Below are 27,201 nucleotides of genomic sequence, written 5' to 3' on the forward strand. Positions count from 1 at the left end.
AACCATTTTATTAGCCCTGATCTGTACAGATTCCTTAGTTTTCTGTATGGCCAGACACACTACCTAAGGGCAGCGGGGGTGTGGTTTCTTCCTTCCCACACTGTCACCTTTTCGTGGCTGGGAGCACAGGTTGTAAGTGGTAGGCACCCCTGGTCTGACGGCATCCTGGCTCCCATCAGGGGAGTGCTTGGGTTTTCACCGGCAACTGTGATGTCACTCTACTTATTGAACCAGTGACTGAGGAAGTCCCTCTGATAGCTGCTTTGTGTTTTAGCTTCTCTACACTCCATACACACTAGGTGTCCTAGAAAGCCAGAGGGGGGCATGGATCTCCTGGGACTGGAGTTACAGCTGGCTGTAAGTCACCATGTGGTGCTGAGAATCAAACCCAGGTCCCCTGGAAGAGCAGCCAGTGCTTTTAACCTCGGAGCCATCTCTGCAGCCCCTCAATTCTGAGTGTTGTTCAATGCTTTTCTGCATTTCTTCTTCCATCTGTTATACAGTGTGTCACAGTCACTGATTTTCTGATGCTGAACCCAACTTACATAATGAACCCCAATTAATTGGAAGGGGCTTCCTTTTGTCCACCACTGGGTTTGGCTGTGTGGAGATTTCAGAATTTATAAGGACTGCTGATGCCACATTCTTTCTAGCAATGTCATGAAAACTCACCTTGTCCCAACCTTAGGGGACAGAGAGACATTGCATCATAATACAGGGGTCATTAAGACACAAGAATCATCCAGCATGGTGGTGCACATCTCTAAAGCTGAGGCAGGAGGAGCTCTGTGAGTTTGAGGCCAGACTGGTCTACATAGTGAGTTCCTGCCTCAAAAAACAAACAAAAAAACAAGACAGATCCAAATGTTTGTAGAACTTTAAGTGAGGCAGAAAATGATAGACCTGAAAAGAGAGATAACTTACCCCCTTCTCATAATTACAGATGTTCCCACTCCTCTGGGAACAGATGGAGCTGGAGAATCAGGATGTAGAACATGGACCACACTACCAGCCAACCTTGACTCCAGAGTGACAGAGTCCCCCTCCCCAGGGACAGCAAGAGAATACATGTTTTTTCTTAAGTGGCTATGGGAGTTTCACCAAGACAGATCACACTCCGGGGCATAAAACAGACCTTCACACACTTACAGATGGGGAGGGGAACCACAGTGGAGCCGAGCTGCGCTCAGTGATAGGAAGATTCCTAGAAAGCCCTCCTCAGATGACTGAAAAATTACAGTAAAACAAAATCCAAAGATGTCCAGACTCAGCTATGCCCAGTCCCAGATGCTCCAAGCATGAACCTTAGCTTGATGGCGTAGGAGGCAGCTGACACCGACAGAGATGTGGAGGTGGCCTGCTTGCCCCACTCGCCATCTGCCTTCCCAACGATTCAGGTTTCCATGATGGGTGGGTGAATAAGCAGAAGCCAGGCCCATGCATACCTCACTAGAGCAGTGAGCCTCCTGCTTTCAAGTACAAAATCCAGATCCAGGAGGCTCCAGTTTTGAAGGCTAATTTCTCTTCTTCCTAAGGGAGCTGTTGAGAAGCACTTCATCTCTTCACTTACTACAGCAGCAGAGAGGCCGTTTCTTACTGGGGCAGTAGTTCCTAAGAGTCCTGGCTGAGATGGACTCTCTGGAGGCAGAAACATTCCCCAGACCCCATCCCGAGAGTCAAGGGCAGCAGGGTAGAGTGGAGGGCTGTTTCTATACCAAGCATCAGGAGATCGTGGAACTGGATCATTCTCCTGATGACTGCTCCTGGGGTCATCTTCCCACCCCACCCCCTACCCCGAGACAGGGTTTCTCTGTGGTGTTTTGGTGCCTGTCTTGGATCTCGCTTTGTAGACCAGGCTGGCCTCGAACTCACAGAGATCCGCCTGGCTCTGCCTCCCGAGTGCTGGGATTAAAGGCGTGCACCACCACTGCCCGGCTGGGGTCATCTTTTAAAAGACAGCTAATTTCTTTTCATCAGAATATACCTGTGTGTTGTTATAGTTGACAGATATGGCCAAATAAGGTAATAGTTAATAACTTACATGCCTATTTCCAACACCTATAACAGAAAGCTAAATGATATTTAATACAGTTAATTCAACCATCAGAAAGGAAGAGAACATTTTAGACAACAAAGGAGAAAGCTATTTCCAAAGCTCTCAGCTAGTAGACTTACTTTAATGAGTAGCTGTGAGTAGCCAAGGAGAAAATGTAAAAGAGAAATACACCAATTATGTAACTTTCTGTGTCTGATAAAGAAAATGCATCAAAATATCAGGAGGAACTTTTTTGTCTCTAGCTGAACTCTAAAATAAACTTAATTATACAGGTCCTTCGCATAAAAAGTTCTGAACATAACAGAAATACGTGTATGTGTTAGGGAGAAACTTGTGGAACTAAATTATAAAAGAAACTTAAATTACGAGGTTTTGCTGAGAGTTGGGGTAACAGGAAGTTGTGGAGCCAGTAGCAGCGGGGCAGAAACAGACTACTTCTCTCACGTCTGCTAAGACACAAGCCTAAGAGCTGGGGCCGTAGCTCAGTGAGCTGAGGTTTAGTTCAGCAGGCTGCCCCAGCCCTGCTAACCGTCTGTTCTCCACAGTGAATAGTGTGTGCAAGGTGGACTCAATGGACACGTGCAAGGTGTGCACATGGGCCCCTTCCAACATCCCACAACCCCCACCACACTGAAGAAGAGGTGGGGTGAACACAGGCCTGCAGGGGCAGATTCAGACCTCCGCAGGAACCTTAGAGTGGCCGTAAACTGCAACGCCACTGCGGCTCCAACCCCCGGTACCCCAATTCCACATGTGGGTCACGGGAGAACAATCTACAGGTGCCACAGGCATTCAGAGAACAAGCACCTTGCTGCCGGAAGTGCCACTGGAAGAGCCACCGCCACTGCCCACGAGGGAGGCTGGCAGCTCAGGCGGGCTGGAGCCGGGCGCTGGCCCCACAGGGCTGGACCGCTGGCTGGGCTTCTGCTCAGACAATCCAGCTGCCTTTTTCCTCTGAGCAGCGATCTGGGACAAGACACTGTCCACGCTGCCACCTGAGGAGACAGAGACAGGCGTGAGCAGCGAGGTAAGGGTCCTTCCTGCCCTGTGGTGGATGGTGAGCTGTCTCAAGGCTGAGGCTGGAGAGAGCTCTACATGAGGGCCCAAAGGGGCTGGGGTGGGGCTAACTGTCTCATGGTGAGAAGCAGGGCAGGTAGCAGCCAGCTTGCCTTCGTTCCTCCCAGGGCCAGCATGTGCAAATGCCTAACCCCACAGAACTCCAGGCGCTCTGCCTCTACCAGCATCCTAACTGACATTTTCCCTCTCAGCTGAATGCACTGCAACCTGGAGAGGAGTTGGGATGGGCACACTTACACACGGACACACAGACACACACTTCCTGGGGCTGTTCCCAGGAAGCCACTGGCAACAGGTGTTCACGGAGCATTGCGGTTGGTCGCCCCCTGCCAGGTGCACCTGCCAGCACCTCACCCAGAACTGGAAGGTGAGCATACTGACCAGCTGGGTCTAGTGGTGCGGGCCTGGAACCTAAGCTACTGGGGAGGACTGAGGCAGGAGGACTGCAAGTTCGAAGCCTGCCTGAGCAACTTAGTGACTGCCAACCTCATAGTAAGAAATGAAGAGTGAGGGGTATAACCAAATGGTAGAGAGCTTGTTGGCAACAAACTAACTACACTGACTCTTTTAAAAGGCAAATTGATGACTCAGCCATGGAGTTTAGGCTACAGAGATCACTCAGCAGGCCTGAAAGTATCACCTGGGAGCCAGCAAGATGACTCACTGGCTAGAGGCACCTGCCAAGCCTAAGGACTTGAGGGAAATCCCCAGGACCCATAGGGAGGAAGGAGAGAACAGTAAATCATCCTCTGACCTCCACTCTCATGTGTGGCACATACGCACCCACACACGTACACAAAGTCACATCACAGAATAGGTTTAAACATGTTTAAACTTTGGGAGGCATTGTTGGCATGAGCAAGAATACAGGACAGGAGTTCGCTAAGAAGTGGCCACACCAGGAGAGAGCTGAGTACGGGGCGGAGAGTACCCGGCAGACAAAACAAATGCACATCCACTTCAAACACCAGGGACAGGGCAGACCCCCCCTCCTCAAACACACACACACACTCATCGGGGCTCTGCAGCAGAGTGCCTGGCTTCAAGTCAGAGGCATATGACCTCAGGCGAGGCACTGGAACCCCAGCTCCCTCACCTGTAGTATGCAGAGAAGAGAACATGAAGGGATTGTTCAGGGACCCTTTAAATGGCTCGGCATCGTGCCGGGTACAGCGTTCAACAAATCATTCTGACTGTATAAATAAATATTCATAATATGTGCAAAATAAAAGACTGCAAAGTTACAGCAAAATGCTGGTCATGAATGAGCCCTTGTGGGTGAGCGTATTTATTTATTTATTTATTTATTCATTTATTTATTTATTTATTAATTATCTTTTAGCTCATCTGGTCTTCAAGTCTACTTTTCTGTCAGATGCATTTATGCCTTATGCAGTGGCATGCCACGGGTGTATCCCTGTCAAAGAGCTGACTTTGGCTAGTCCTCGGGATCTCTGGAGGACTTGGAAGCATGCTGTGGCTTAGAACTGCGGGGTCCCCCGCTCTGACCCTGCCTTGCCTCCAGCTTGCTGGGTAAGTCTGGGTATGTCTTTTTCCCACTCGGAGCTCTGGGATGCTTGTCTGTTCAACGGATGGTAGAACGTAAGTTCCCTGAGCCTTTAAGAAGTTTGTGTACCAGGAAAATCCTTAGCATTTTTCTCCATTTCTTACAACATTTTACAAGAAATAAGAAAAACCATCCGGCTTCATTTCAGGAAAATAAGTGAAGTCAACCCTGAATGGTTAGTTCACTGAAAGCTGAGCTAACTAAATAGTGCAGCCATTTCTGGTACTGAGTGTAGATGGAGCTCGGAGCCAGTTGGTAACCTGGCCGGGGACCATCCCATCTCCCCGAGCGGCCTGTGGCTACTCACCTGAGCGATTATGCAGCTCCCCGCCCAGCCTGCTCATGCCCCCAATGCCACTGGCACCTCCTGAGGAATGAGGTGAGTGGTTGAAGTTCCCAGAGCTGGCAGGGGAGGTGGGGCTTCGGGAGATGCTGGGGAATTTCACTGGCCTGCCAGCAGCCTGAGAACACAAGGCGGAACCCGTCAGGACTGGGCCTATGAACCTGCCCCCACACAGCACAGCAGCACATGCGTGCCTATCACCCTGCCCACCAGGGTGTCCCCCCCACCCCCGCCCCACAACCCATTGTCTCAGGCCGAGCCACGGAGCACCATCCCAACACTGGCCACTTGACTTCAGTCTCGTCAACTACAGCGCTAAGGAACCCATTCACTAAAAGCCGGGGCAGGCCACAGGATATCCAAGACAGGTCCACCTGGGGTCTAGCCTCCCTCTGGCAAGCTGCCTCTGCCGCAGAAACATCTCCTCCGACTTCCTTCCAGGCTAGTTCCACCAGGTGCCAGTGGTCCAGCCGCTTGCCCCTCCAGGGCACCTCTCCACGCTGTGACACAGACTTCCATGGCTCCCAGGCGGTCCCTCTGCCTCGAGGCCCTTCACCAACCATCCTCCCTCTTTGGATCCCTGTCCAGGGAGTCCAGGCTCGGCTCCTGCTGTGCCACTGTTCCCACCCCAGCACCCCGGACATCCATAGAGCCTGACCACAAACTGTGAGTGTAGGCTTACTCTAAACATCCACTGGGTTGACCCTTAATGGCCTGCTGGCCACTCAGACCTGCCCTCCTCTCTATGGCTTGTCCTCAGTCCTGGCCTGGGCATACTGAAGCACTCAGAAGGAACAAAGGCTTCAGTGAGCTGGACGATGACCCCCAGAAGGCAGACAAGTGTCCTCATCTCTAGAGCCTGTGAATGTCAACTGTCAAGTGCCACCACCTCAGAGGGACTTATCAAAGGTGTGCCAACAGGGACATGGGGCTGGAGAGGTGGCTCAGAGATCAGGAGCACTGGCTGCCCTGTCACGGAACCTAGCCTTGGTTCCCAGCGCCCACGTGGTGTCTCCTAACAGTCTGCAATTCCAGCTCCAGGGGATCCGACACTCTCTTCTGGCCTCTGCAAACACTGTACACAAGTGCAGGGAAAGCACCCACGAGCGTAAGACGAAAAGAAACAAAATCAGAACAGGACAGGGACTTGCCTGGGTCACCTAGACGCTCCCTAAGTACATTCTCAGGCCCTCTTGTGACCTGACAGAAGAAATCCAGTGACCACAGAGGCAGGGGGCATGAAGTGTTACGTCACTGGGGCAGAGTCCCCCTCCACCCCGCCCCCACCGCGAGCCTCAGCAGGGGCACAGCCCTACCCACACATGCTGCAGCACACACAGCACTGTAAGAAAGCATCCAGCCTAAACTGAGCAGAGGCCTCACACCTACACTCTCCCTCCGCGGGGTGCTCCCGGAGGCCTTCCTGGCTGCCCGCCCAGCTCCCGGAACACACATTCATCTTCTGGGTGCACAGACACCCCTCGCAGGCTCTGTGCCCAGAATTCTATGTGCCGTGGAGGAAGGGGTCAGTGGCTACCTGTGTCAGTGTTGACATCCAGGCCCCTGGGGTTAGGGACATTTTCCAGGAAAGGTAGCCATGGGAGGAGATCTTAGGGGATGTTCTGACTGACAGCCCCATGTCACTTCTCACACCCAGCATACCAGCATCCCTGTCTGCCCTAGCACCTGGGAGTGCCCGGCCCTGGGACAGTCCTGCCACAGACACCGTGAAAGCCCCAGGAATATGCAGTCACTCAGCCACCAAAGCAGCGGGGCCTGGCCTAAATCCTCATCTACAATGTGTACCGCGTACTGCAACCACAGTGTAGACAGTCTACACACCCAAAGACCATCTGGCCCTGCTGTCAGGGGTCACAGTGGGCAGCTCAGAAACAGACCAAGGCCTCCAGGCTAGAGGCCACAGTGGGCAAAGAGACAGGCGTCCCCTCCCACAAAATCCCCAGGAGCGCCCTCAGTGGTCACCCAGCATGTGCTCTTGGCCACAGCCCTGAGCTACATGATAGAGTCCATGAGAAGCCATGAACTGATTTCTGACCCACCCCCACCAGGCCGGTGATAGTCAGAAAGCCATTTCCCAAGGTACTTCTTTCCTCACCAGCTGAAGGAGAGGCCGGAAGGCTAGAGTGGATCCTCAAACTGTTCCCCAGAGAGGAGCCAGGGCTCCAGAGAAGACAGAGGTCCCTGGCCTCCACACCCCACCCTTGCAACGTTTTAACCTTCCACATGCTCAGTTCTTTGGTAGGATCTACTTAGACTAAGGGGCATGGCTCACTTAAAAGAAGGAAGTGGTTGGGACCCAGCCGGGGTCCTGGTGCCTGAGGCTCCTCTGCTGGCCACACACCCGGGCTCTCTGTGAATAGTGTCAAAGCCCCACAACCAGATGACTTACGGGGTCTGTGCCCACAAGGTGGGCCCTGCTGGCTCTGGGGGGCAGCACCGTCTTTGTGGGGTCTGCCTTCCCGTTGCGACACATGCGGGACCTGTCAGAGCTCCACAGCTCAAAGCTGGACGGAGGCAGGAAGGGGGGGATGACGGCCTTCAGCTTGTCACTGGGCAGCCGGGGGAAGGGAGCGCCATTCCGTAGCTGAAAAAGACAAGCCAGGATTAGATGGGCCCAGGAAGCTCCCACACCGGGGGAAGGATCCAGTTTTCCAGCACTGTAGATGACGGTACCCTGCCCACTTCTCCACTGGGAAGAGGAGCCCAGAGGGCATTACACCGCTCTCCTCCCAGTAACCCAGTGCACCATGGCAAGATGAGGGCACGGGCAGCAGACAGAGAACCAGAGAGACGAAGAGATGGCAGAGTGGGGAATGAAGGGGGTGGGGGACCACTCTGCAGCGGCAGAGAACTGAGCTCAATGGACAGCTCAGGGAAGCTGGAGCAGAGAACATTCCAGACATAGGATGGGCAGGGTGTGGGCCAGGGGGTACAGAAGAGACTGCAGAGCTACAAAACCAGCTGAAGGCATACGAGGCAGAGGCTGAGAGCTCCCAGCCCAGCCTCACTCCCTCCACGCCCTGCCCAGGCTTCCACACTGACATTTTCTCAGCTGTGACTTAGTATGACTCTGTGCTGCTGGGGTCAGTCTAAACCACACAGCCCTGACAGCTGATGTGTGCAGCAGCATTCTCATGTCCACATTCATGTTAAATAAAAGACTGAGCCTAGTGCCGTAGGGTCCTCCATGGGACGTCCCACAACAGCTAACCCTGCCTCGGGGTGGGCGGGCGGGCAGGCATCTTGGCACCAGTGGCCGCAAACATCTACCCTGGGGCCGACAGAGTCATGGACCAGCAGCCACCCACCATGGGCCACCAAGTGGGCACACTGGTGCCCTCTAGCTGCGCACAAGCAGTGGGAAAGGAGTGCCAGGGCTGGAGGTAGGCCTCCCAGGCTTCCCTCACTGGCTAAGTTGCTTCTCTGCCAGTCAGTGGACGGGTGTCACCCTCTCTGGAATGCACAAGCTTCCTCTACCCGAGGGGCTGGGCTAGATACTCAGGGGGGCCAACCCACCACCACAGATGGGCACAGTTGCTGCGGCCCTTCTGGAAGCCAATGACTTCCACATTCTTTGCCTGAGGAATAATTAGGAAGTGGAGGAGATGGCAGGGGACGGATGTTCAGCAGAGCTGTTAAAATTACAAAGAGCTATAGACCAGCCCCTCAACTCCCGTGGGTCTGCCTTGGGTGAAATCGCTCTATGATAGAATGTCCCGTCACACGGCTATTAAACATGATATGGCTAAACAAGGTTTTAATGACATGGAAAAGATCATGGTAAATTGTTAATAAATCAGGTCCAACACACCATGGGGAAATTTTAATACCACCAGCCTTGTGCGGTTCTGGGAAAGTTGAGTGAGGATGTGTAAAGAGCTGAACACTTAGCAAGTGGTAAGGTATTTGCTCTTATTAGTACAACATGATTCCACAATCTTAAACACTAAAAAGGCTCAGGAAAAACCCAGACGGGATGAAAACCATAAAAATGCCACCATGACTCACTCTGGATGTGTGATCTTGGTAATCCTGAGGGCCGTCAATCACACCTGGTGGCCAGGCAAAGTGTGGACCAGGGCCAGGACCACTCTGTGCTCAGCCTCTCTGGCCCGGTTGCCTGGCAGCCCAGTTGCTCGGGCTTGCCTGTCCTTGACAATACTGCCCCCTGCTGGCCAGAATTGGAGTCCTAGTGCCGAGGTGCTCTAACCATGAGACTTTCTAGTGCCACGGAACATCAGGCAGAGAGAGGTGTGATAACACAGTCAAGGTCACACAGTGCTTACTCTGAGCCAAACACTAGGCTGAGCCTCTGGGGGACAACCTCACTTAAAAATTGCCACTGTGATGACCATCACCCCCTTAGTTAGAGAATGCAGCTTTTCTGAGGGGGTCTACCTTCCAAATCTCTCGGCAACAACATCTCTGACGTTTAATAGGGACTGAGCACCTGGACCAGACTTCACGGGCCAGCTTTCTTCACAGTGTGCCCTGCCCATGTGACTGAACTGTAACCCCTCTGCCGTGAGCAGAAGTGACATGTGGGGTCCACTCCCTCTTTCTCGCTACGCGGACTGAACGGTTTTCCTTTACTGTGACATCCAGTCACAGAACCAAGAGATCACAGGTGGAAAGCTCTAGAACCATGAGCCCTCAAAAATCTTTCTTCCCTGTAAGTTGTACTCAAAAGATTCTGTCTCAGCAGTGGAAAGTCTAACACAGGCTGCGATGGCCAGAGCTCTGGCAGCCTCTTGGACTGTGAGGTAGCCTACAGATGGTGGCTCATGCCTGGGGAACTGCAATAGAGGAATCCAGGGTCCCAACTCCACAGAGCTGTCTTATTGTACCCCTGTCACCTCGGGGACCTTCTGATGCTCTTAGCTTAGCCTAGTTCTAAGCTTACAGATCAGGAAACTGAGGCCTTCCTTAGACTAGAGACACCCTTTCCTCAGTTCCCCCACTTAACCAGAATGCCGAGTCTTCCTGACTAATGCTGGCCATCAATCTGTCCCACTAGTCCCTGCAACATGGCCAGGACTTGGATTGGCCATCAAGATCTGGGGATGAGTCTCTACGTGGAAGAGCGTTTCCCTAGCGACAAGGCCCAGGTTCTGTGTTAACTTGGCATGATGGGTTCCCTTAATCCCAGAACTCAGGAGATAGAGGTATTGGAGTGGGAGGATCTGAAGGAAAGTCACCCTCGGCACACAGGCTACACAGTGAGACTGAGGCCAGCCTGGGCTGTATGAGGATCCAAAGGCTCATGAGGCCTCATTCACAGTTCAGGGCTAGCATCCACACCGATCCCTAGGCACCAGCGCTTCATTCACGGGTGCCCATTCTGAGCACCATCTACCTGTGGCCACCACGGAGGCAAACGCTCACCCTCCTCCTCCTCCTCCTCCTCCTCCTCAGCATCAGCCAGCCGGGGCCTGGCAGTCCCCATGTGATAGACTGCAATAAAGTGGGCAGCAGTAGCCAGCACAGAGGCCTGCGTCCTGGTCCTTCACTGCCTGCGAAGGGACCACACTGCCCCTCCTGCCTTTCATGCTTTTGGGGGCCCCACTCACCATGGTTGTCAGTAACACATCTTCCTTCTCTCCCCTTGGGCTCCCAGGACCTGCAAAGCAAATAGAAGCTTCCTGAAACGCCCCTCCCCGTGACCACAGATTGCGGAGTGGCACTGGGGGCCCTACATCCTGGAAATCCAGCTCTCCCGGGGGCTTAAATATTTAATAACGATTGGTGTTCGATATACTAACAGATGGAAGGCATTTAAAGTCATCTCAGAGTATGTTTGCAGCCTCTCCGGAAGCCGCTGCCATACTGGGTCAGAGAGCAGCATTGCCCACTCAATAGTCTGTCTCTCCAACAGCCGGGCCAAGGAGTCGATCCAGGATGGAATCTGACTGCCGGGGGGAACATCTCCAATCCATCTTCCTTCCAGTGTGGAAATCTGCCCCGGCAACCCGGCGAGGCTGCTCAGTCTGTTGAAGGCCCCAATGGTGTGAAGCTCACTACCTCCCTGCAGGGGCTCACTGTATTTCAGACGCTTGCAGTACCACAAGCCAGTCACACTGGATTGTGCAGACACCAACCATCAAAGGCAAAAGAGCCCGTGCGTGGTCTGTGGCCCCTTAGTGGGGAGTCAAGAACCAGAGCATGGGGCTCCTGTGCTGGTTACCACTGCCCACTTCATTACATTCGGCACGGCATCTGCCTACTTCTAGTGACTCCCAGAGCAGCCACTGCTCCTGTGTCTCATCCCCGCACCATGTCATGGCCAGCCGCTCGGCGGGACCTGGGCCTTGGCGCCTCCACTGGAAACTCCCCCACCTGCAGCCCTTCTCACCGCTGTCTTTGGCCCCACGGGCTGCTTCAGGTGGCCCGAGGTGGCTAGTCCTGTCCTGGGGGGGTGCCCGCATGGTGGAGTCCAGCGCCAGCTCAGGCTCATCAGAGAAAGGCAGAGGCTGGTTGGCAGCCAGTCCGCGTGGCAGTGTCTGCATAAGTTTGAGCTTTCGGAACCTGTTGGACATCCGGCTCCACCAGGACTGTGTGGGAGGGAGGAGACAGACGTCAGCTGCAGAGACCAAAGAACCGGCCCGGGGACAAGGGTCGTACTCCATACAGCTTTCCTCTTCCTAGGTGCCAATCAACCACAGCACCCTTCCTTAGCGACCACGCTGCTGGCCAAACCCTTCCCCAGCCCTTCCGAAGAGGAAGGCAAACCTTCAGGCCGCCCTTGTCATCGGGCAGCATGGGGATGCTCCAGGGTTGCCTGGCCTTCGAGTGGGGCAGGGGCGGTCGGTGGCTGGGCCGGCCTCGGTCCTTATTCACCTGCATGCACACAGATGCCAGCAGTCGGACAAGTTCAGTGTCTGTGGGCACGAAAAACAGTGTTTGACCTGTGAATACATCTTCCTGGCCCCGAGGAGGGGCCCAAATCGCCCCTTTTCAGTTCCAGGACTCAGTTCTGCAACACCAGGGTAGGCATAACCTGAGTCCCCAGCTCAAGCTCCTCACCCCTCCATTCGCTGTTATCAGAGACCCCCCTCCTTCCCAGAAGTCAGGAGACTGGGTGGTGAAGAGCACAGGATCTCAGCCAGACTACAGCAGTTCCTATTTGGTTTCTGTCCTAGCGTGGCTAATGGTAGGTAAATTACACAGTCTCTCTATGTGGTTCATAAGGAGGTGGCATTAACCCCCAGCACATAAACATGTCTAGAGGATTTCAAGGGGATTCTTTGGATGCTCAAGGTGCTGGAATTCAGTATGCAAGAGGGTTTTAAATCACATTAGCACTTCCTGTAAGCACCTAGGGCATCCTATGAAAATGGCTCACTATTCTCTTGACCCAGAAAACCTGACAAAATCATGCAAATCAGTAGGTTCAAATCTTCATGTTCACTTTAAGGATACCCGTGAAACTGCCCAGACCATCAGAGGTATGCAAATCTGAAAAGCCACCAAGCATCCCAAGGATGTCTTTAAAGGATTGGTGTGTGCCATTCCAGCAGGATAATGGGAGAGTCCGTAGGAATGCCCAGGCTAAACAGTAAGGCTGGGCACTGCATCAGTGACCTCCCAAACAGTGCTCAATCTTTTCTGCACATGCTTAAAAATGCAGGGGTTGATGCTGAACTGAAGATTTCGATGAAGATTCTCCAGTCACTGAATATTCCAGGTGAGTCAAAAGCACCTAGGACGCACAGTTGAACTTAAGATGTACTGTCAGGGGAACCCACAGAGACAGCTGACCTGAGCTCGTGGGAGCACACGGACTCTGGACCAACAGTTAGGGAGCCTGCATGGGACTGACCTTGGCCCTCTGCATGGGGGTGACAGTTGTGTAGCTTGGTCTCTTTGTAAGGCTCCTAGCAGTGAGATCAGGACCTGTTCCTGGTGCTTAGCTGGCTTTTGGAAACCTGTTCCCCATGCTGGATTACCTAGCCAGCAGGGGGAAGAGCTGGGTCCTGCCTCAACTTGATGTGCCATGCTTTGTTCAAGCCCAGGGGAGGCCTGCCCCTTTCTGAATGGAGATGGAGGAGTGGATGGGGAGGGGGGTAGATGGGAGTGTAGGGGGAGGGAACTGGAGGAGAGGAGGGAGGGGAAACTGTGGTCACTATGTAAAATAAATGAAAAAAAAGTTAATTAAATAAAATAAAAAAAGATGCCCTCGTGTCATTTTAACCCACAGGTGAACTCCCCTGCCTCCTGAGCTGACCCCACTGGAAAGGAACGCACTGTCCCTTAAGAGGCTGCTGCACGGAGGCAAACCACATCCCAGGGGAAATTGCAGAACAAAATCTTTTGGCACCAGAAAAAAAATCGGCATAAAATAAATGCAAATTAAAAAATTTAAATGCACTTTTAGTTATTGTGAATTCCACTGGATTTTTTTAAAAAGAGTGTTGGACAAGATTGTGAAGAAGAAAGTACTCAGAGCTCCTGGGCTGGGAGACGCATCCATGTGCAGTGAGGAGGGCCTGGGCTGGGGGATGCATCCACATGCAGTGAGGAGGGTCTGGGCTGGGGACCACCTGGACTCACCTGCCAATCTTCTATCCGTCTATCCTTTCCAACGTCCTTGATGATGCAGCAGTAAGTAAGAAAGACAGAGAAAGTGCCCGCTCTCTAAGCATTCGATAACAGATAAGTGTCTGGGTGAAAGTTTGGACAAAATGTTCACTTAAAAACCTGAGGGCCGGAAAAATGGCTCAGCAGTTAAGAGCATTGACTCCTCTTGCAGAGGACCTGGGTTTAGTTCCAGGCACCCACACGGCAGTTCATATTAGGCTGCAGCTCTAGTTCCCGGGAATCCAATGCACTATCTGGCCCCATGTAAGCAAACCAATCATACATACAAAAAATGTTTTTAATCATTAAAGAAAAGCCCCAAACACTAAGAATGGGTATGGGACATGCCCACATGCCTAGTCAGGAGGCTGAGTTTAAGGCCAGCCTGGTCTATACAGTGAGACCCTGTCTTAGAAGGAGGTTGGGGGAGGCTAGGGTGTAGAGATGGTCCAGAGGGCATTGGCACCTGCTTCCAGGCCTGACACACTGAGTACAATTCCCAAAAACCCATGGTAGAAAAGAAAACCAGCTTCTCCAGTCATCCCGACCACACGGACACCAAGCCATACACAGAGCAAATGCAGCTTTTAAAAAGCCTCCATTCCTACAACTTGGGGTTGGGATCCCAGCTCAGGCTCAAAGCCTCTGGCTCAGGAGGCCTCTGAACGCCTCCATCTCTAGACTGAACCTCCAGGATAACCATGATAACATGCCAGAGAGACCCAGCCCCTATTTGGAAACCCCAGGCCTTAGAAGAGGGCCAGTGAGTGCAGGGGAGGCTGGAGGGGAGCAGCAGGGCCGTGGACAGCCCAGAGAGGGAAATGAGGTGGACACACCAGAGCAGGACCTGGGCCTGCAGCCCCTCACACAGAATAGAGTGGGGCTCCTCCTCCACTTAACTTTTCTTGTCAAAGGCCCTTTCTGTTTCCTGCAAAGTCACTTAGCATTTCTGGCTGTGACCACAGAATGGGTCTAGGTCCTAACAGCCTACAAAGCCACAGGCCCTTGTCTGTCCTCTCTCCCCAGCAACTCCACGGTGGCTGGTGCTAGAAGGCGGCTAGCAGAGAGTGTCCCAAGGGCATCAGGTGTGCCCTTGACACCTGAGACTGTTCCTTCTGCAAATCAGCATAGGCTTCATACAGTGATGGGAGGCACTGTTTGGTTCCCAGGTGAGGAAGGGTATGGTGGCTGAGCACCCTCTGCAGGCTTACTCACCAGGATCGTTCAGCAGCATCACCAGGTCAAAGGCCGTGTACCCATTTTTGGCCCGAAGAGCAACATCAGCCCCTTGATTTAGCAGATACTTGACAATTTCCTTATTTCTGGGGAGCGAAGAGGCAGGCAGTTAGATTCCCTATTCTCATTTGGATATCGATGACCTTACAGCCCATATGCAAATGCTGGATCACAGGAAGGTGCTGTGGACCGTTAGAGGTGGGGCCTTATAGAGGCCTCCTGGTCACTGTGTATGTGCCCACAGGGGGTTATGGACCTCTGCTTTTGCCCTGGATTGAGCACTTGATTGGACACTTGCTCCCTGCCTGTGGTAGTCTGAATGTAATTGGCCCCCATAAGCTCATGGGGAGTGGCACTATTAGGAGGTGTGGTTTTGTTGGAGTAGGGATGGCCTTGTTGGAGGAAGTGTGTCACTGTAGGGGTGGGCTTTGAGATCTCATATGTGCTCAATCCACTCCCAGTGTCTCAGACAACTTCCTGTTGCCTGAGGATCAAAGATGTAGCACTCTCAGCTCCTTCTCCAGCACCATGTCTGCCTGCATGCCGCCATGTCCCACCATGATGGTAATGGACTGAACCTGTGAACTGTAAGCCACCTCATTAAATGTTTTCCTTTGTAAGAATTGCCATGGAGCGTGCCTTTAATCCCAGCACTTGGGAGGCAGAGGCAGGTGGATTTATGTGAGTTCAAGGCTGGCCTGGTCTACAGAGTGAGTTACAGGACAGCCAAGGCTACACAGAGAAACCCTGTCTTGAAAACTAACCAACCAACCAAACAAAAAAACAAACAAACAAATAAACAAAGAGTTGGTTTCTCTCTATAGCCACAGAAACCCTAACTAAGTCACTGCCTGTGCCATGGATACTTTCACCAGAGGTTGGAAGCCTTGGGACTGCTCCAACTTGAACAGCAACCTCTAGAACCAGGAACCACAACAAACCTGTTTCTTCATAAATTAACTGCCTCGGCATTTTGTTAAGAGTGACACAACACTGACTAACAAACCAAGTGACGGGAAAAGTGTGGCTGTGTTCCTAGACAACAAGCCTGGCAACATTAGCCAGGCACACGGTCTCCAGATGTTTAAGCAGGGAATGGACAATCACCACTGTTCTCACAGGCCATCATGTCCTATCACTCAGCAGATCAGGGGCAAATGTGCTTCCTATCTGTCCTAATGCTCTTCCTTAATGACGATAAAAACCAGGGCCTCTGCCCCCAAAGTGCTCAGCCACCACACCTACGTCTCAGAAACCTCCTTCCAGAAGCTTCTGCAGGGTCAGGGATTTTAGGCTCATCAGATAACAACCAATGAAGGAGTGTGATGTGGCCAGCTGAACCAGGCAAGAGGAAAGCCCCTAAGGGGAGCCAGGACATTTAGCAGCTACAAGATGTCCCCAGAGGGGCCTGCAGGAGGGGGATAGCCCACCTGGCCATGATGATCACATTTTAAAGGGGGTCAAGATGACTATCAGAGTCTAAGGTCATGAAAAGCCCAGGCATGTGTGACCACTGCTCCTATCACAGAGGGGACGCTTAATGGCGGTCTCTGAACTGCCATGTGAAAACCCCAGATGAACTAATCACACAGTTCAGCTGAAAACGAACTTGAGAAATGCATCTTTCTGCCTAAAATGCCACCTGCTGCATGGGTTTTCACGGCCACCGGGAATTCCAAGGCAGGCTAGCACGTGCCCTGGATGGAGACAGGAGGCTGGCTGAACGGATCTTTTCTGCAGGCCTCGGTGTCCCCACAGCCCTGGGCTAGAGGGTGTATCTCAGATCAGAAAACCCCAGTCCCCCAGCCAGAGCACCTGCTTGGCCTCACATGGAGGGAGTTGTGGAGAGGGTGGGAGACACAGACCCGTGGTAGGTGGCCTGCATGAGGGCTGTCCAGCCATGCACACTGTCCTGCTTGTCCATGTCTGCGTGCTTCTCCACCAGCAGCTGTACCAGGGGCAACTGCCCCGTGACAGCCGCCAGCATCAGCGGGGTCGCCCCGTCACCGTTGACCAGGTTCACGTGGTTGGGGTCTTCATCGGCAATCTCCTTGACCAGCTGGAAGTTTCCTACAAACGACAGGAGTCCAGGTGACCCATGGCCCTGGCGCCACAAGCTCTGTATCCAGTTGTCTCCCATGATGAACATTCGCTCACTCTGCCTCTCCTGTGGTCACGGGGGGGGCGGGGGGGCACCAAGGTGGGTCAGAGAGAGCCCCACTCAGATCCCTCTGAGATGGAGACTAGCACATGAGCATCAGAAGTACTTCCTGTGTCTCAGGGAATGAATAAACAGAAGTACTTCCCATGTCTCAAGGAGTAGGGAGTGTGAGGGAGGGCCACAGACAGGCCTGCAGAGGGAAAACACAGATCTAGATGGTGAGTGGAGATCCAGGAGGGCTGCCTGAAGGTGATGTCTGTATCAAGAGGAAACCCAGGGGCATGGGAGATGGACCAGTGGGTAAAAGGGCTTGCCCTGCAGGCATAAGAACTTGAGTTCGAATCTCCAGCTCACACATGTAGCAGACACACGTAGCAAGAGTATCTGTAATCTCAGTGCTCCTGTAGGGAGGCAGAGGACAGGAGAATCCCAGCAGTTTGCAGGACAGCTGGCCTGACATATGAAGCAGAACCATAAGAAACACCCTCTCGTGGTGGAAGGAAGGAAGGTGGACGGTAACACCGGAAGCTGACCGCTGACCTTCCACCTGATGCCATGGCACACGTGTGGGACACTGTCTCTCACACACATGGACACTCTGGGATAACAAAACTGCGGCCAGTAGAGAGAGAAGCCAGGGTACAGCTCAGCATCTAGCTGGTGGGACTGCAGGGACATGGGGACAGAGTGTTCTAGAATCTGTGGGTAGAACGCTCTAATAAATACGGGCCCCCAGGGCCCACACTTCCCTGGGGAAAGTGAACTATAATCTCACAAAAGTTAAAAAAAAAATACTTAAGAAAAAAAAAGGCAAAAAACTAAAACTGCGTATCTTTATCAGATTCCTTGTATCCAAGGGGCAGGCCTGAGGGTGTGGCCTCGGCCTCTTCAACATCCGAAGCCGCTTTCTGAAGCACTTACCCATCTTCAGTGCGTGGAAAATGTCAGGTCGACTCTTCTCCTCATCTGGGCAAACAGAGATTTTCAGAATTAGCAGAGGAGACGTTAACACACTGTAAAGCTGCAGCGGTCAGAGTCCAGGGTGGCTTTCTAAAAGGCATGCCCTTAGGAGCCTTGGGGCCGAGGCCAGGGCCAGTGGACTATGTGACAGCCATCCTGGGCAGCTGTCACTGCCAGCTTTTGAAAACCTGCAGGGATAGACCACTGCCCCAACTACAAGCCAAAGAAGCTATCAGATCCAGGCACTGAAATTTTAGGGGTGTATTTACCTAGGCTAATAAAAAAGCAGGGTCTGAAAAAGAGTCCCTTCTATAGGAATTGGAAAAGGAAACTGATTTTTTTTTTAACTTCTAAAATCTAACAACAATGAACTAAGTACGAGGTCAGAGTACCCTGTGACACTACGCAGCTGAGCTCAGGAAGTCACGACCGTGGCCCCAGTAAAGACAACAGCCCCTTTTTCTTTCTTCCTGAGCACTAAGGACCTGAGTGCCCTGCCCAGTCTGCAGACAGCTGTCTAGACTATCGTCCATCAGACACCCTCACACAGGACTCCCTTCCTTGAGCTGGTGCTGAGACTCCACGCCTACCAAGAACCCACTCACATAAGCCCCTCCCTCCACACACCCATGCCACATCTGGCCCACCAGGGTCCCTGCAGTTTGTCTACAAACAAGCACTCCTTAAAGCCAGTCCGCATGCCGGGCAGCAGAGGCAAGACACCTGCCAGCTTCCTGAACTCCAGGAGGGACACCTATGGCTCCGGGCTGCCTGGGACGAGCAGGGAGTCTGGGCTCCATGTGAACTAGAATGTTAGAAGGTATGCTTCTGGACAGGCTGCCCCATCACCCGCAGGGAGACAATATCCACGCCACCAGGTTGTCCCAAGGCACAGGAGGAAGGTACTTCAGAAACATGGAGCCAACTCAGTGCCAGAAAAACCCACACTCAAAAGGCAGCTGCTACTCTATACTAATTTTCAGTGAACTGGTCCTTGGGGATTTGATGGCCAGCACGCCATTCCTGAATAGGGGGTACCATTGTAGGCTTGGGACCAACCTGTCCAAAGTCTGTCTCTGTACTCAGCCCAAGGTCACACCTACTCATTTACGTTCTAGGCGTGGCTGCTTTCACCCTAACAAGGGCCAATAATCATCGCATCAGCACCTAGCTGGGCCAGGAAGGCTAAGTGTTCGTGATCTGGCCTCTTACAGAGAAAACTGGGCTGGCCTCTCTCTGTTCAGGAAGGATCCTGGGACCGCCGAACCAGAGCCAACACTTAGGGAGGAAAGGCCTCACTCTACAAGTTCATAGGCTCTTCCCCAGAGCACCTGGTCCGGTTGACAAATGAGTAAGGCCTGTGTGTCACAGGCACTCATAGGCATGGTATAGCTCAAAGCTCATGGCCTGCCTGTCCAGACTCCTATTTCTGCACACTCTTTTGGATGGGCAAACCCTGGCTCGTGCCACCTAAACACTCCTCTGTGAGACCACAGCAGGGACGGGGGTATTTTGGCCTGACCTGTTTTCGGCCTGACAGTGGTCAGTGGGTCCAGGTAGTCAGCCAGATCCCTGTGCTTGCGGTCAAGGGCAACCTCGAAGGCCGTCTTCTCCAGCACACTGAGGTGGTCGGGGTTGGCTCCCTTCTCAACCAGCTGCTGCGCCACACTGAGCTTCCCAAGGAGGGCCGCCAGCATCAGAGGGCTCCAGCCCACGGTCCGGGCTGTGTGGTTGGGGTCTGCACCCCATTCCATCAGCAAGCGGACCACAGCCTCGTGCCCATGCTGAACGGCGGCCATCAGGGCTGTGATGCCCAGCAGCTCATCCCTGCTGCCTCCCATGGCTGGTGACTCTCCAGAGGGGTTGTGAGGGTCCACCATGGCGCCTGCCTCTAGCAGCAGCTTCACTACACCCAGGTGGCCGCCCCGAGACGCCACAGTGAGCACGCTGGCACCTAGCCGATTCTGAGCGTTGACGTCAGCCCCGTGATCCAAAAGGAGGTGCGCCACACTCGCATGCCCACACCTGCCAGGAAGATGGGAATTAGTGGCACTAAACAGAAAACACTGATAAGTGAACAGCTCCGGTAACCCTCACCACTGTCAACTACTGCGGGTACAGGGGCTGCTTAGATGTCACGACCACGGCCTGGGGTGAGGTACCAGGATCTGTGCACCCATCCTCATCCGATGACAGAAGCCCTGTCTAGCTTGGAATCTAGGTCTCTCCTCCATGTGACACTGAGAAAGACTTCGTTTCTTTGTGCCTTCATTTTCTGATCTGTAAAACGGGGCTATGATCCTACCTCCATGAAAGACGGGTTGTGGCTTACCAAGCATATATGTAGAGAGCTCCTGGAACTGTGATTGGCCAAAGGAAGCAGGCACTCAGTATTAGCTATGGTAACACCCATGCATTTTCCATTCCACAACCTGCTACAGTCACCTGCCTGGCTAAGGACCACTCCGGGATAAAACATCCAGCCCTGCCCAGGCCTGGTGATGCACACCTTTAATCCCAGCACTCAAGAGGCAGAGGCAGGAGGATCTCCATGAGTTTGAAGCTAGCCTGCTCACACAGTAAGACCCCTGATGCCCAAAACTGAAAGAAAAGAAACCTAATCCCGAGGCTAAGGCACAGACATGCAGGCAAAACATCACACACGTCAAGTAAAAGACATAAATCTAAAAACAACAACAACAACAACAACAAAAAAACAAGGCGGGCTTTCTATGAGGAAATACACAGATCTCTCTCTCTCTCTCTCTCTCTCTCTCTCTCTCTCTCTCTCTCTCTCTCTCTCTCTCTCTCTCTCTCTCTCTCTCCCGCACATACACACACCCCGAAGTCTAACTCCAACTGCCTTTACTCCTCCCCTCCATCCCTCTGTGCCCCACCTCTGAGTTCCCTGTACACTGCTTTACGGCCTGCTAAACTGTCTCTGCCTGTACTCTGATTCCATCACGGGCAAAGCCCTTGTGATTCATTTCTGCCCTTTCCAGCCCCCACCAACTCCAGCACAAGCCAGTTGTGACAGCTGGGCTGGGCAAAGGGACTCTGGCACCTCCGTGGAGGCCTACTGCCACCTGCTGGCAGGAATGTTCACCGTAGGTGGCTGTGAACCGGGCTAGGTCAGATCAAGGAAGCTTTGGCTAGGGCTGCATTCGGGACAGGCAGGCTCCCACCGACTCCCTGACTCCAGGGGAGAGCAGAGGCCACTTCTCAGCAGGCAGGCTTATGTCCTAAGGTGTTCCCGGCTCACAGGAAAGAATGGCAATCCTAGGGAAGGGGGTGTTAGAAGACCACAGGGCAGAGGTCAGGCTCACAGGCAGGTTCCGAAGGGGTTGCTCACCCCCGTCCTTTCTGGAAGTGAATGTCAGTGCTAAATCTAGGGGCTGAACTGCAGGAGGCAAGGCCAGGGCTGAACTCTGGTCTGAGGCTCCAGCTAAATATAAAATACCTTCTGGGCTGTGAACCTTGACACAGCAGGCTGCCTCCTGCAGCCTGTGAATGGGAATGGTGGCCTGGCACACCAGCCCGGGGCGGGATAGGGGCCTCTGCTCTGCGGCAGAGGGGCCAGTCTGGGGAATCGCACCCACACGCAGAAATGGCCAACTCTGCAAACTGGAGGCCTCCCCTGTCCTGCCCCCTCCTGTCCATGCTCCAAGCAGCCCACACACCTAAACCTCAAGGTCCCTGCCAAGCGCCCAGAGTCAGGAGGGTGGCCTACATTGCTAATACTTCCCAGTCCCTTGCCTCCTCCTTCCTTCCCTGCACTTCCAGCATGTCTGACTCCAGGCTTCTGCCATTCAGTCCTGCCAAGCAAAGTGCTCACTCGGCCTCTGTCCTGCTCAGCCTCTGTCTTGCTCAGCCCCACCCCTACCCCATCTTACCAGCTCTGGGCAGTTTCCTGGGCTCCCTCCCAAGGACCCACAAGTCTGCAGCTTCCCTCTGCCTATACCTGAACCCTCCTTCAAAAACCATGTCTCCCCTACCTGATTGTGGCTAAGGGCAGGGCTAGGTGACTTCTTCGGCCGCTAACACAGGGGATGACCTATATTAGAGTTCAAAATATTCTGTCTAATGAATAGATAAATGAATGCCTAGAGAGGATGGCAGGGGAGGGGAGGTCTGAGACAGACAGCAACCTGGGGCGCTGCACTGGTCTCCACTGCAGTAGAGTTCAAGGCTCCCACAGGTTCGGGGAACACAAAATAAACTCTGGTGTAATCCCTAACTGCAGATTACATGATCCATTCAGATTCTTATCGCCTTTGAAAACCGAGAGGAACATAGCCTCCCATTTCACAGATAAGGGGGCTTAAGATTAGCACAGAGAGCAATTCATCTCAATTTGGAAGTGACAGGACCCAAACCCGCCCCAAGAATCTCAAATCACAGCTCCTCCAGCCTGCCCACTTCCTGCAGAGGAAGCAAAGGGCTGAATTCGAGCAGAAATACTGAATTTGGGGATGTTGTCTCAACTCTCAGGTAGCCCTAGAGAGCATTCAATTAGGGCTGAAAATACAAAATGATCCAACGAAGCCCAAGATAATTTTGCGGCTGTTCAATTTCTAATAGGTAATTACTGGAGATGAGGCTGCTGGGGGCTTCTGAGCAGGTGCTGGGACTGCCAATTAATTTCAGCAATTAACACCTGTGCTTCAAGAGCTGGCACGTGATCTCGCCACTCAGAGCACCTGGCGGCCACCCACATGCCTTGGGTAAAGACAGAAGCGGAGGGAAGGTAAACAGGCCGAAGTGTGACCAGAAGACCACGCTATGCCGTCCTCTGCTCAGAGCCACCACCAGCACCCAAAGGGAGATGTCAGTCGCTGGATTCACAGCTCTTGGGCCATCAGTCTCAGTGTGAGTTTTACTCTGTCACTCAACTAGCTATGTGGCTACGGGCAAGTTACTTAACTTCTCTGTAGCTCGGTGCCCTATCTGTAAAAGGTAGGGCAGCAATACTACATACTTCCTGGGGGTTTTGGGTGGACTGAAGGAGCCGATCCACTTAAAACTGTAAGCACAGTGCTGGACACAAAATAGGTGCTCAAGAAAGACCACCGTTAGCTGGACCTGATGATGCAGGCCTGGCTGATTCAGGGACATCAGGCCTGCTTGGACTACAAGGTAAGTTCGAGGACAGCCTGGGCCAATCAGTGAGACTGCTTTAAAAGAGGGCTGAGGTGGTAACTCAGTGGTAGCATGCTTGCCTGCCAGGTGCAAGCTCCTAAATTCAAGCCCCACTACTGGGGAGGGGAAAGAGGATCATCCATTTTGCAAATAGAGACTATTGCTTGTACTAAAACCATAAGAAACCAATGTCTCCAAGTCCTACCCCAAGGCCTCTATGGCTTGCCTCATTGACAGATGTTGGAACACACACGATGATAAAACAAGTCCATTTAGGTAGACACGGTGACTGTCTGGAACACTGTCCAAAGATGGAGAGTGTGCAGGCACAGGCCACCCTGACCTGAGAGACGAACAGAGCCTCCAGGAAGTCTCCCTACCTCAGTCCCTGACCCTGAGCCTTCAAGTGGACCAGGCAGCAGACAGCTCAGTGTGTCTCAACTCCAGCACAGTGGAGTCACCTGTGAGGGCCAGCACCAAGAAAGTATCCAGGCTCTGGTCAATTGTGAATTCTAATCCTCTTCTTACAGGGTACCCTCTACCTTGGTCTTGTAGAACAGTAAGGAGTGTATCATACTAACACTCTCAAAACAGCACCCTTCGGGGCCAGAGAGAGGGCTCAGTGGTTATGAGTGCTGGCTGCTCCTCCAGAGAACCCAGCTTCAATTCCCAGCATCCACATGCCTGCTGACAAGCCTGTAACTCCCGTTCTAAGGACTCTCGTGCCCTCTTCTGGCTTCTGAGAGTACCAGGCTTGCACATGGCACACAGACACACATAAAATAGTAATTAAAAAAACAGCACCTGTGGCAAACCGAGGCATGAAAAGGGAGCCCAAAGCCTCTCAATTCGGAACTGTCAAAGTTGGAGTGCTTGGACCACAAATCCCAGCTCTTTTACAATACCAACTGAGGGCTCTATCAGGCCCAGGCATGGCAACCACGGTGCCAACAGGTCTTACACCCCTCCCTTCCCTCACCCTTGCTGTCCATTAGATTACATCCCTAAAGCTAGCCACAACCTCTAGTCCTTTATCTGGCCACTCTCCTATGCCTGACCCAAACAGCAAGGTCCGACTATGAAAACACCACCTTCCACCAAAAACCCATTATTGGGCCACACTGACTAACAGGTCCAATCAGGACTTACCATACTAGCACAGACCTCCCCTTTTCTCCTTAAAAACCACTCCTGCAGAGACACCTGCTGCTGTCTCTGACGGGTCCCCACCCCCTTCTTGTCCCCTCCCCTTGTTCCCTCGGGGGTAACAGAATCTCTTTTGTGCCCACATTAAGGTACTGAAATCAGTCAGGTGATGTGGACCATCCTGCAGAACTGAGCAGCAGAACCAGGTGCCCAGGGTTGGTGGCACTGGTGTAAACCAGTGCTGTGATCCATTGCAAGCCAAGATCTCAGCAAGTTCTCTGGGACTTGCAAGGCCTCTCTGCTAGGTGGGGCTCAGAAATACGGTGTATGTCCAGGGCTCTCAAATGTACGAAGTCATTCTGAGCCTCCTTCTCATGGTCCTCCGTGGCCCCCATCTCTCTCCTCAGACCCCAGGCCTCCAGTCACAAACTTTAGAAAGGTGACCCCAGAATCCCCATCTGGAAAGACATCCCAGTGAGCCTCTGTACAGCCAGGGTTGGGTACACACAGGGAGGGAGCCGGCTGCAAGTGGACAGGCTTTCCTGGTGTGGTGAGGCCAAAGGATATGGCCACAGCATGGAGGGCTTCCTGGAAGAAGCGAAGCTTGAGAGTGGAGAGGCTTTGCTGAGGGCAGAAGAGGAAAAACTCACACTAAGGGTTCTGCAGAGGGGCTCCCTGCCCACACACATTCTGACGAGCTGTACGCTGGAGGCTCGTTTTGCCTTCGAAATCTCAGGCTCTCTCTCATCTGTAAGGTGAAGAAGATACTCTTGGCACAGAGTAAATGCTCAGCGTTCGCTTTTTAAAAAGCACAAAATGACGTGGAGAAAGACTGAATGAAATCTTGTCCGGTGGGAGCTTAAGAAACCAGAAGGACATAGAGGAGAGTCCGGGCAGGAGTGTCATCCTGAGACTAGGGGACACTGCAGACAGACACAACCAAGCACTCATTCCAGAAAGATCTAGAAGCTCTTCAAGGAGGCATAGGCAAGGGCATGCATGATGGGAAACCTCTACGGAGATGTCTGTGGACAAGGGTGAGGGGATAGGGAGAAGGGTGTGGATTCCAGGGCTATCTCAAGCCAACAGGGGTGGGCTATCTCAAGCCAGCAGGGAGGTACATCATAACTGTCTGTACCTCCAGTTCCAAGGGATCCACCGCCTGGCTTCCTCAGGCACCAGGCACCCATGTGGTGCACATCCACACAGGCGCGCGCACACACACACACACACACACACACACACACATAACATAAAAATAAATCTTTTTTTTTTTTAAATGTATCTTCTCTTGTACTCTCCAGCTCAGTACATTTGTAGCCCACGGCCAGAAATCTATAGAGATGGATTTTGCTGTCTCCCTCTCTCCTGACCCCTTCGCAGGGTCAGACGGCCACAAGCATCTACTTCAGTCTGGTCCAAACCACTATGCCTCTTTCCTGGGTTGTTGCCTTCCTAACCAGCCTTCTCGACTCTAGCCTATCTCTCCGCCCATTCTCACACGTGGTGAATGAGACCTATGCAAAACAAAACTGTGGTCCAGTCACTCTGCCCTGTGCCTTCCACACTCCCGACCCTTCCCAGCCCCAGTATCTGGTGCCTGCTTTTTTCTCTCCAACGGTGGGCTTGCTTCCCATTACTTCCAGCCCCTTCCGGGTCCCAGCATCCTCCCAGGTGTCTGACCACTTGCCACCATTACGTGTGCACTGTGCCCTCCCACACACACATTTTCCCGTCGCGGTTAATTCTTACACATCCTCGGGTCTAGACGTGGATATACACATCATTTTTACTAAAAATTGCCTCCGTTCTCCCAACGGGGTCAGCTACGACAGTCAGTCCTTCCAGATCAGGATTGCTACTTTATCTACCACCCCACTCCTACTTCCAAGTGGGGACTTAACAGGATCCCGGTTATCCTATCCCCCAAAGCCAACGTGAGCAGACAGGTTCTTGGGAGACCCTTGACGCAAAAACGGAATGAATGAACGCCTGGAAGATGCACTCGGCAACCTCCAGACTGTTCAAAAGCCAAAGTTTCTAACATCCCAACCTTGTATTTCTGAAACAGCCCTTCTAGTTCCAGCATACAGACGACCAAAAGGCAAGGCTCCAAATCTGCCATTCGCACTTTCACGAGTCCCGGACTCTCTCCCTCCCGGTGCCCGCTCACCTGGCCGCCTGCATGAGAGCGCTCCAGCCGTAGTGGTTGCGGCTGTTGACCGAGGCTCCGCGGCGCAGCAGGAACCGCACGAGTGGCTCGTGGCCACCGGCTGCCGCCAGCTGCAGCGCCGAGTTGCCCGCCTCATCCGAGCAGTCCACCGGCACCGGCGCTCCGGCCTCCGCCACCCGGGCCGCCTCGGGCCCTGCCTGCTCCGCTCCCGCCTCGGGTCCCACGGCCGGCTCCGCGCCGGGCTCCAGCAGACGCCGCGCGGTGTCGGTGTCGCCCTGCTCGCAGGCGCGGAGCAGCAGCTGCAGGCCCGGGGCCAGCGCGCCCTCGCCCATCGCCGGCCGCCCGCTCAGCGCCGCCGCCCGCTCCCACCCGCGTCCGCGCGCGCCCGCCCGCCGTCCGCAGGCCCGCCCCCTGGGTGCGCGCGCGCGCCGCCGGGGCCGCGCCTGCTGGGGGACGCGCGCGCAGGGCCCGCCTCCGGGCTTGGAGTGTGGGCTTGGAGTGTGCGGTCACTTCTCAGCCTTCCTGCCCTGTGCCAATCCGACCTCGGGGCCTAGCGGGCCTCGGCATCACCCCTGGACCGCAACCCGCGGCTCCACCGACCCCAGATCGCCCTGCACTTCCTAAACAGTCGGAGACTGAATCGGGTCTACCCGTCGGTTCCTGTCCCATCGTTTGCCCCAGAAACCCGGCAGTGCTGGGTTCGCCATCTGTGCCAAGCTACCAGCCCCTGTGCCTTGCCTTTGAC

The 27,201-nt window shown here is 53.4% G+C and overlaps 1 protein-coding gene and 1 long non-coding RNA gene across 3 annotated transcripts in view; one reads left to right on the forward strand and one right to left on the reverse strand.

Moving 5' to 3' along the window:
• The window catches only part of Anks6 (ankyrin repeat and sterile alpha motif domain containing 6), a 43,354-nt gene extending 16,523 nt beyond the window's left edge, over positions 1 to 26,831 (reverse strand). The window contains exons 1-11 of one of the 2 annotated variants that reach the window (XM_076564173.1): positions 26,457 to 26,831; positions 19,521 to 20,023; positions 17,960 to 18,004; positions 16,743 to 16,947; positions 14,857 to 14,963; positions 11,902 to 11,942; positions 11,417 to 11,615; positions 10,635 to 10,684; positions 7,454 to 7,648; positions 5,008 to 5,161; positions 2,864 to 3,051 (exon numbers count right to left, since the gene is read on the reverse strand). In XM_076564173.1, the coding sequence (XP_076420288.1) occupies positions 2,864 to 3,051; positions 5,008 to 5,161; positions 7,454 to 7,648; positions 10,635 to 10,684; positions 11,417 to 11,615; positions 11,902 to 11,942; positions 14,857 to 14,963; positions 16,743 to 16,947; positions 17,960 to 18,004; positions 19,521 to 20,023; positions 26,457 to 26,788 (2,019 nt within the window). In that variant the 5' untranslated portion in view covers positions 26,789 to 26,831. Of the gene's footprint in view, positions 1 to 2,863; positions 3,052 to 5,007; positions 5,162 to 7,453; positions 7,649 to 10,634; positions 10,685 to 11,416; positions 11,616 to 11,793; positions 11,943 to 14,856; positions 14,964 to 16,742; positions 16,948 to 17,959; positions 18,005 to 19,520; positions 20,024 to 26,456 lie in introns of both variants that reach the window. The other variant, XM_042272574.2, reaches the window with a different exon arrangement.
• Positions 12,622 to 13,427, forward strand: LOC143271844 (uncharacterized). Its single transcript, XR_013049092.1, has 2 exons — positions 12,622 to 12,748; positions 13,262 to 13,427. It is a non-coding gene; the product is annotated as an uncharacterized LOC143271844 (long non-coding RNA).
• Positions 26,832 to 27,201: the final 370 nt, after the last annotated feature.

This window comes from Peromyscus maniculatus, chromosome 2 (assembly GCF_049852395.1).
Source record: "Peromyscus maniculatus bairdii isolate BWxNUB_F1_BW_parent chromosome 2, HU_Pman_BW_mat_3.1, whole genome shotgun sequence".
Taxonomy (NCBI): Eukaryota; Metazoa; Chordata; class Mammalia; order Rodentia; family Cricetidae; genus Peromyscus; species Peromyscus maniculatus.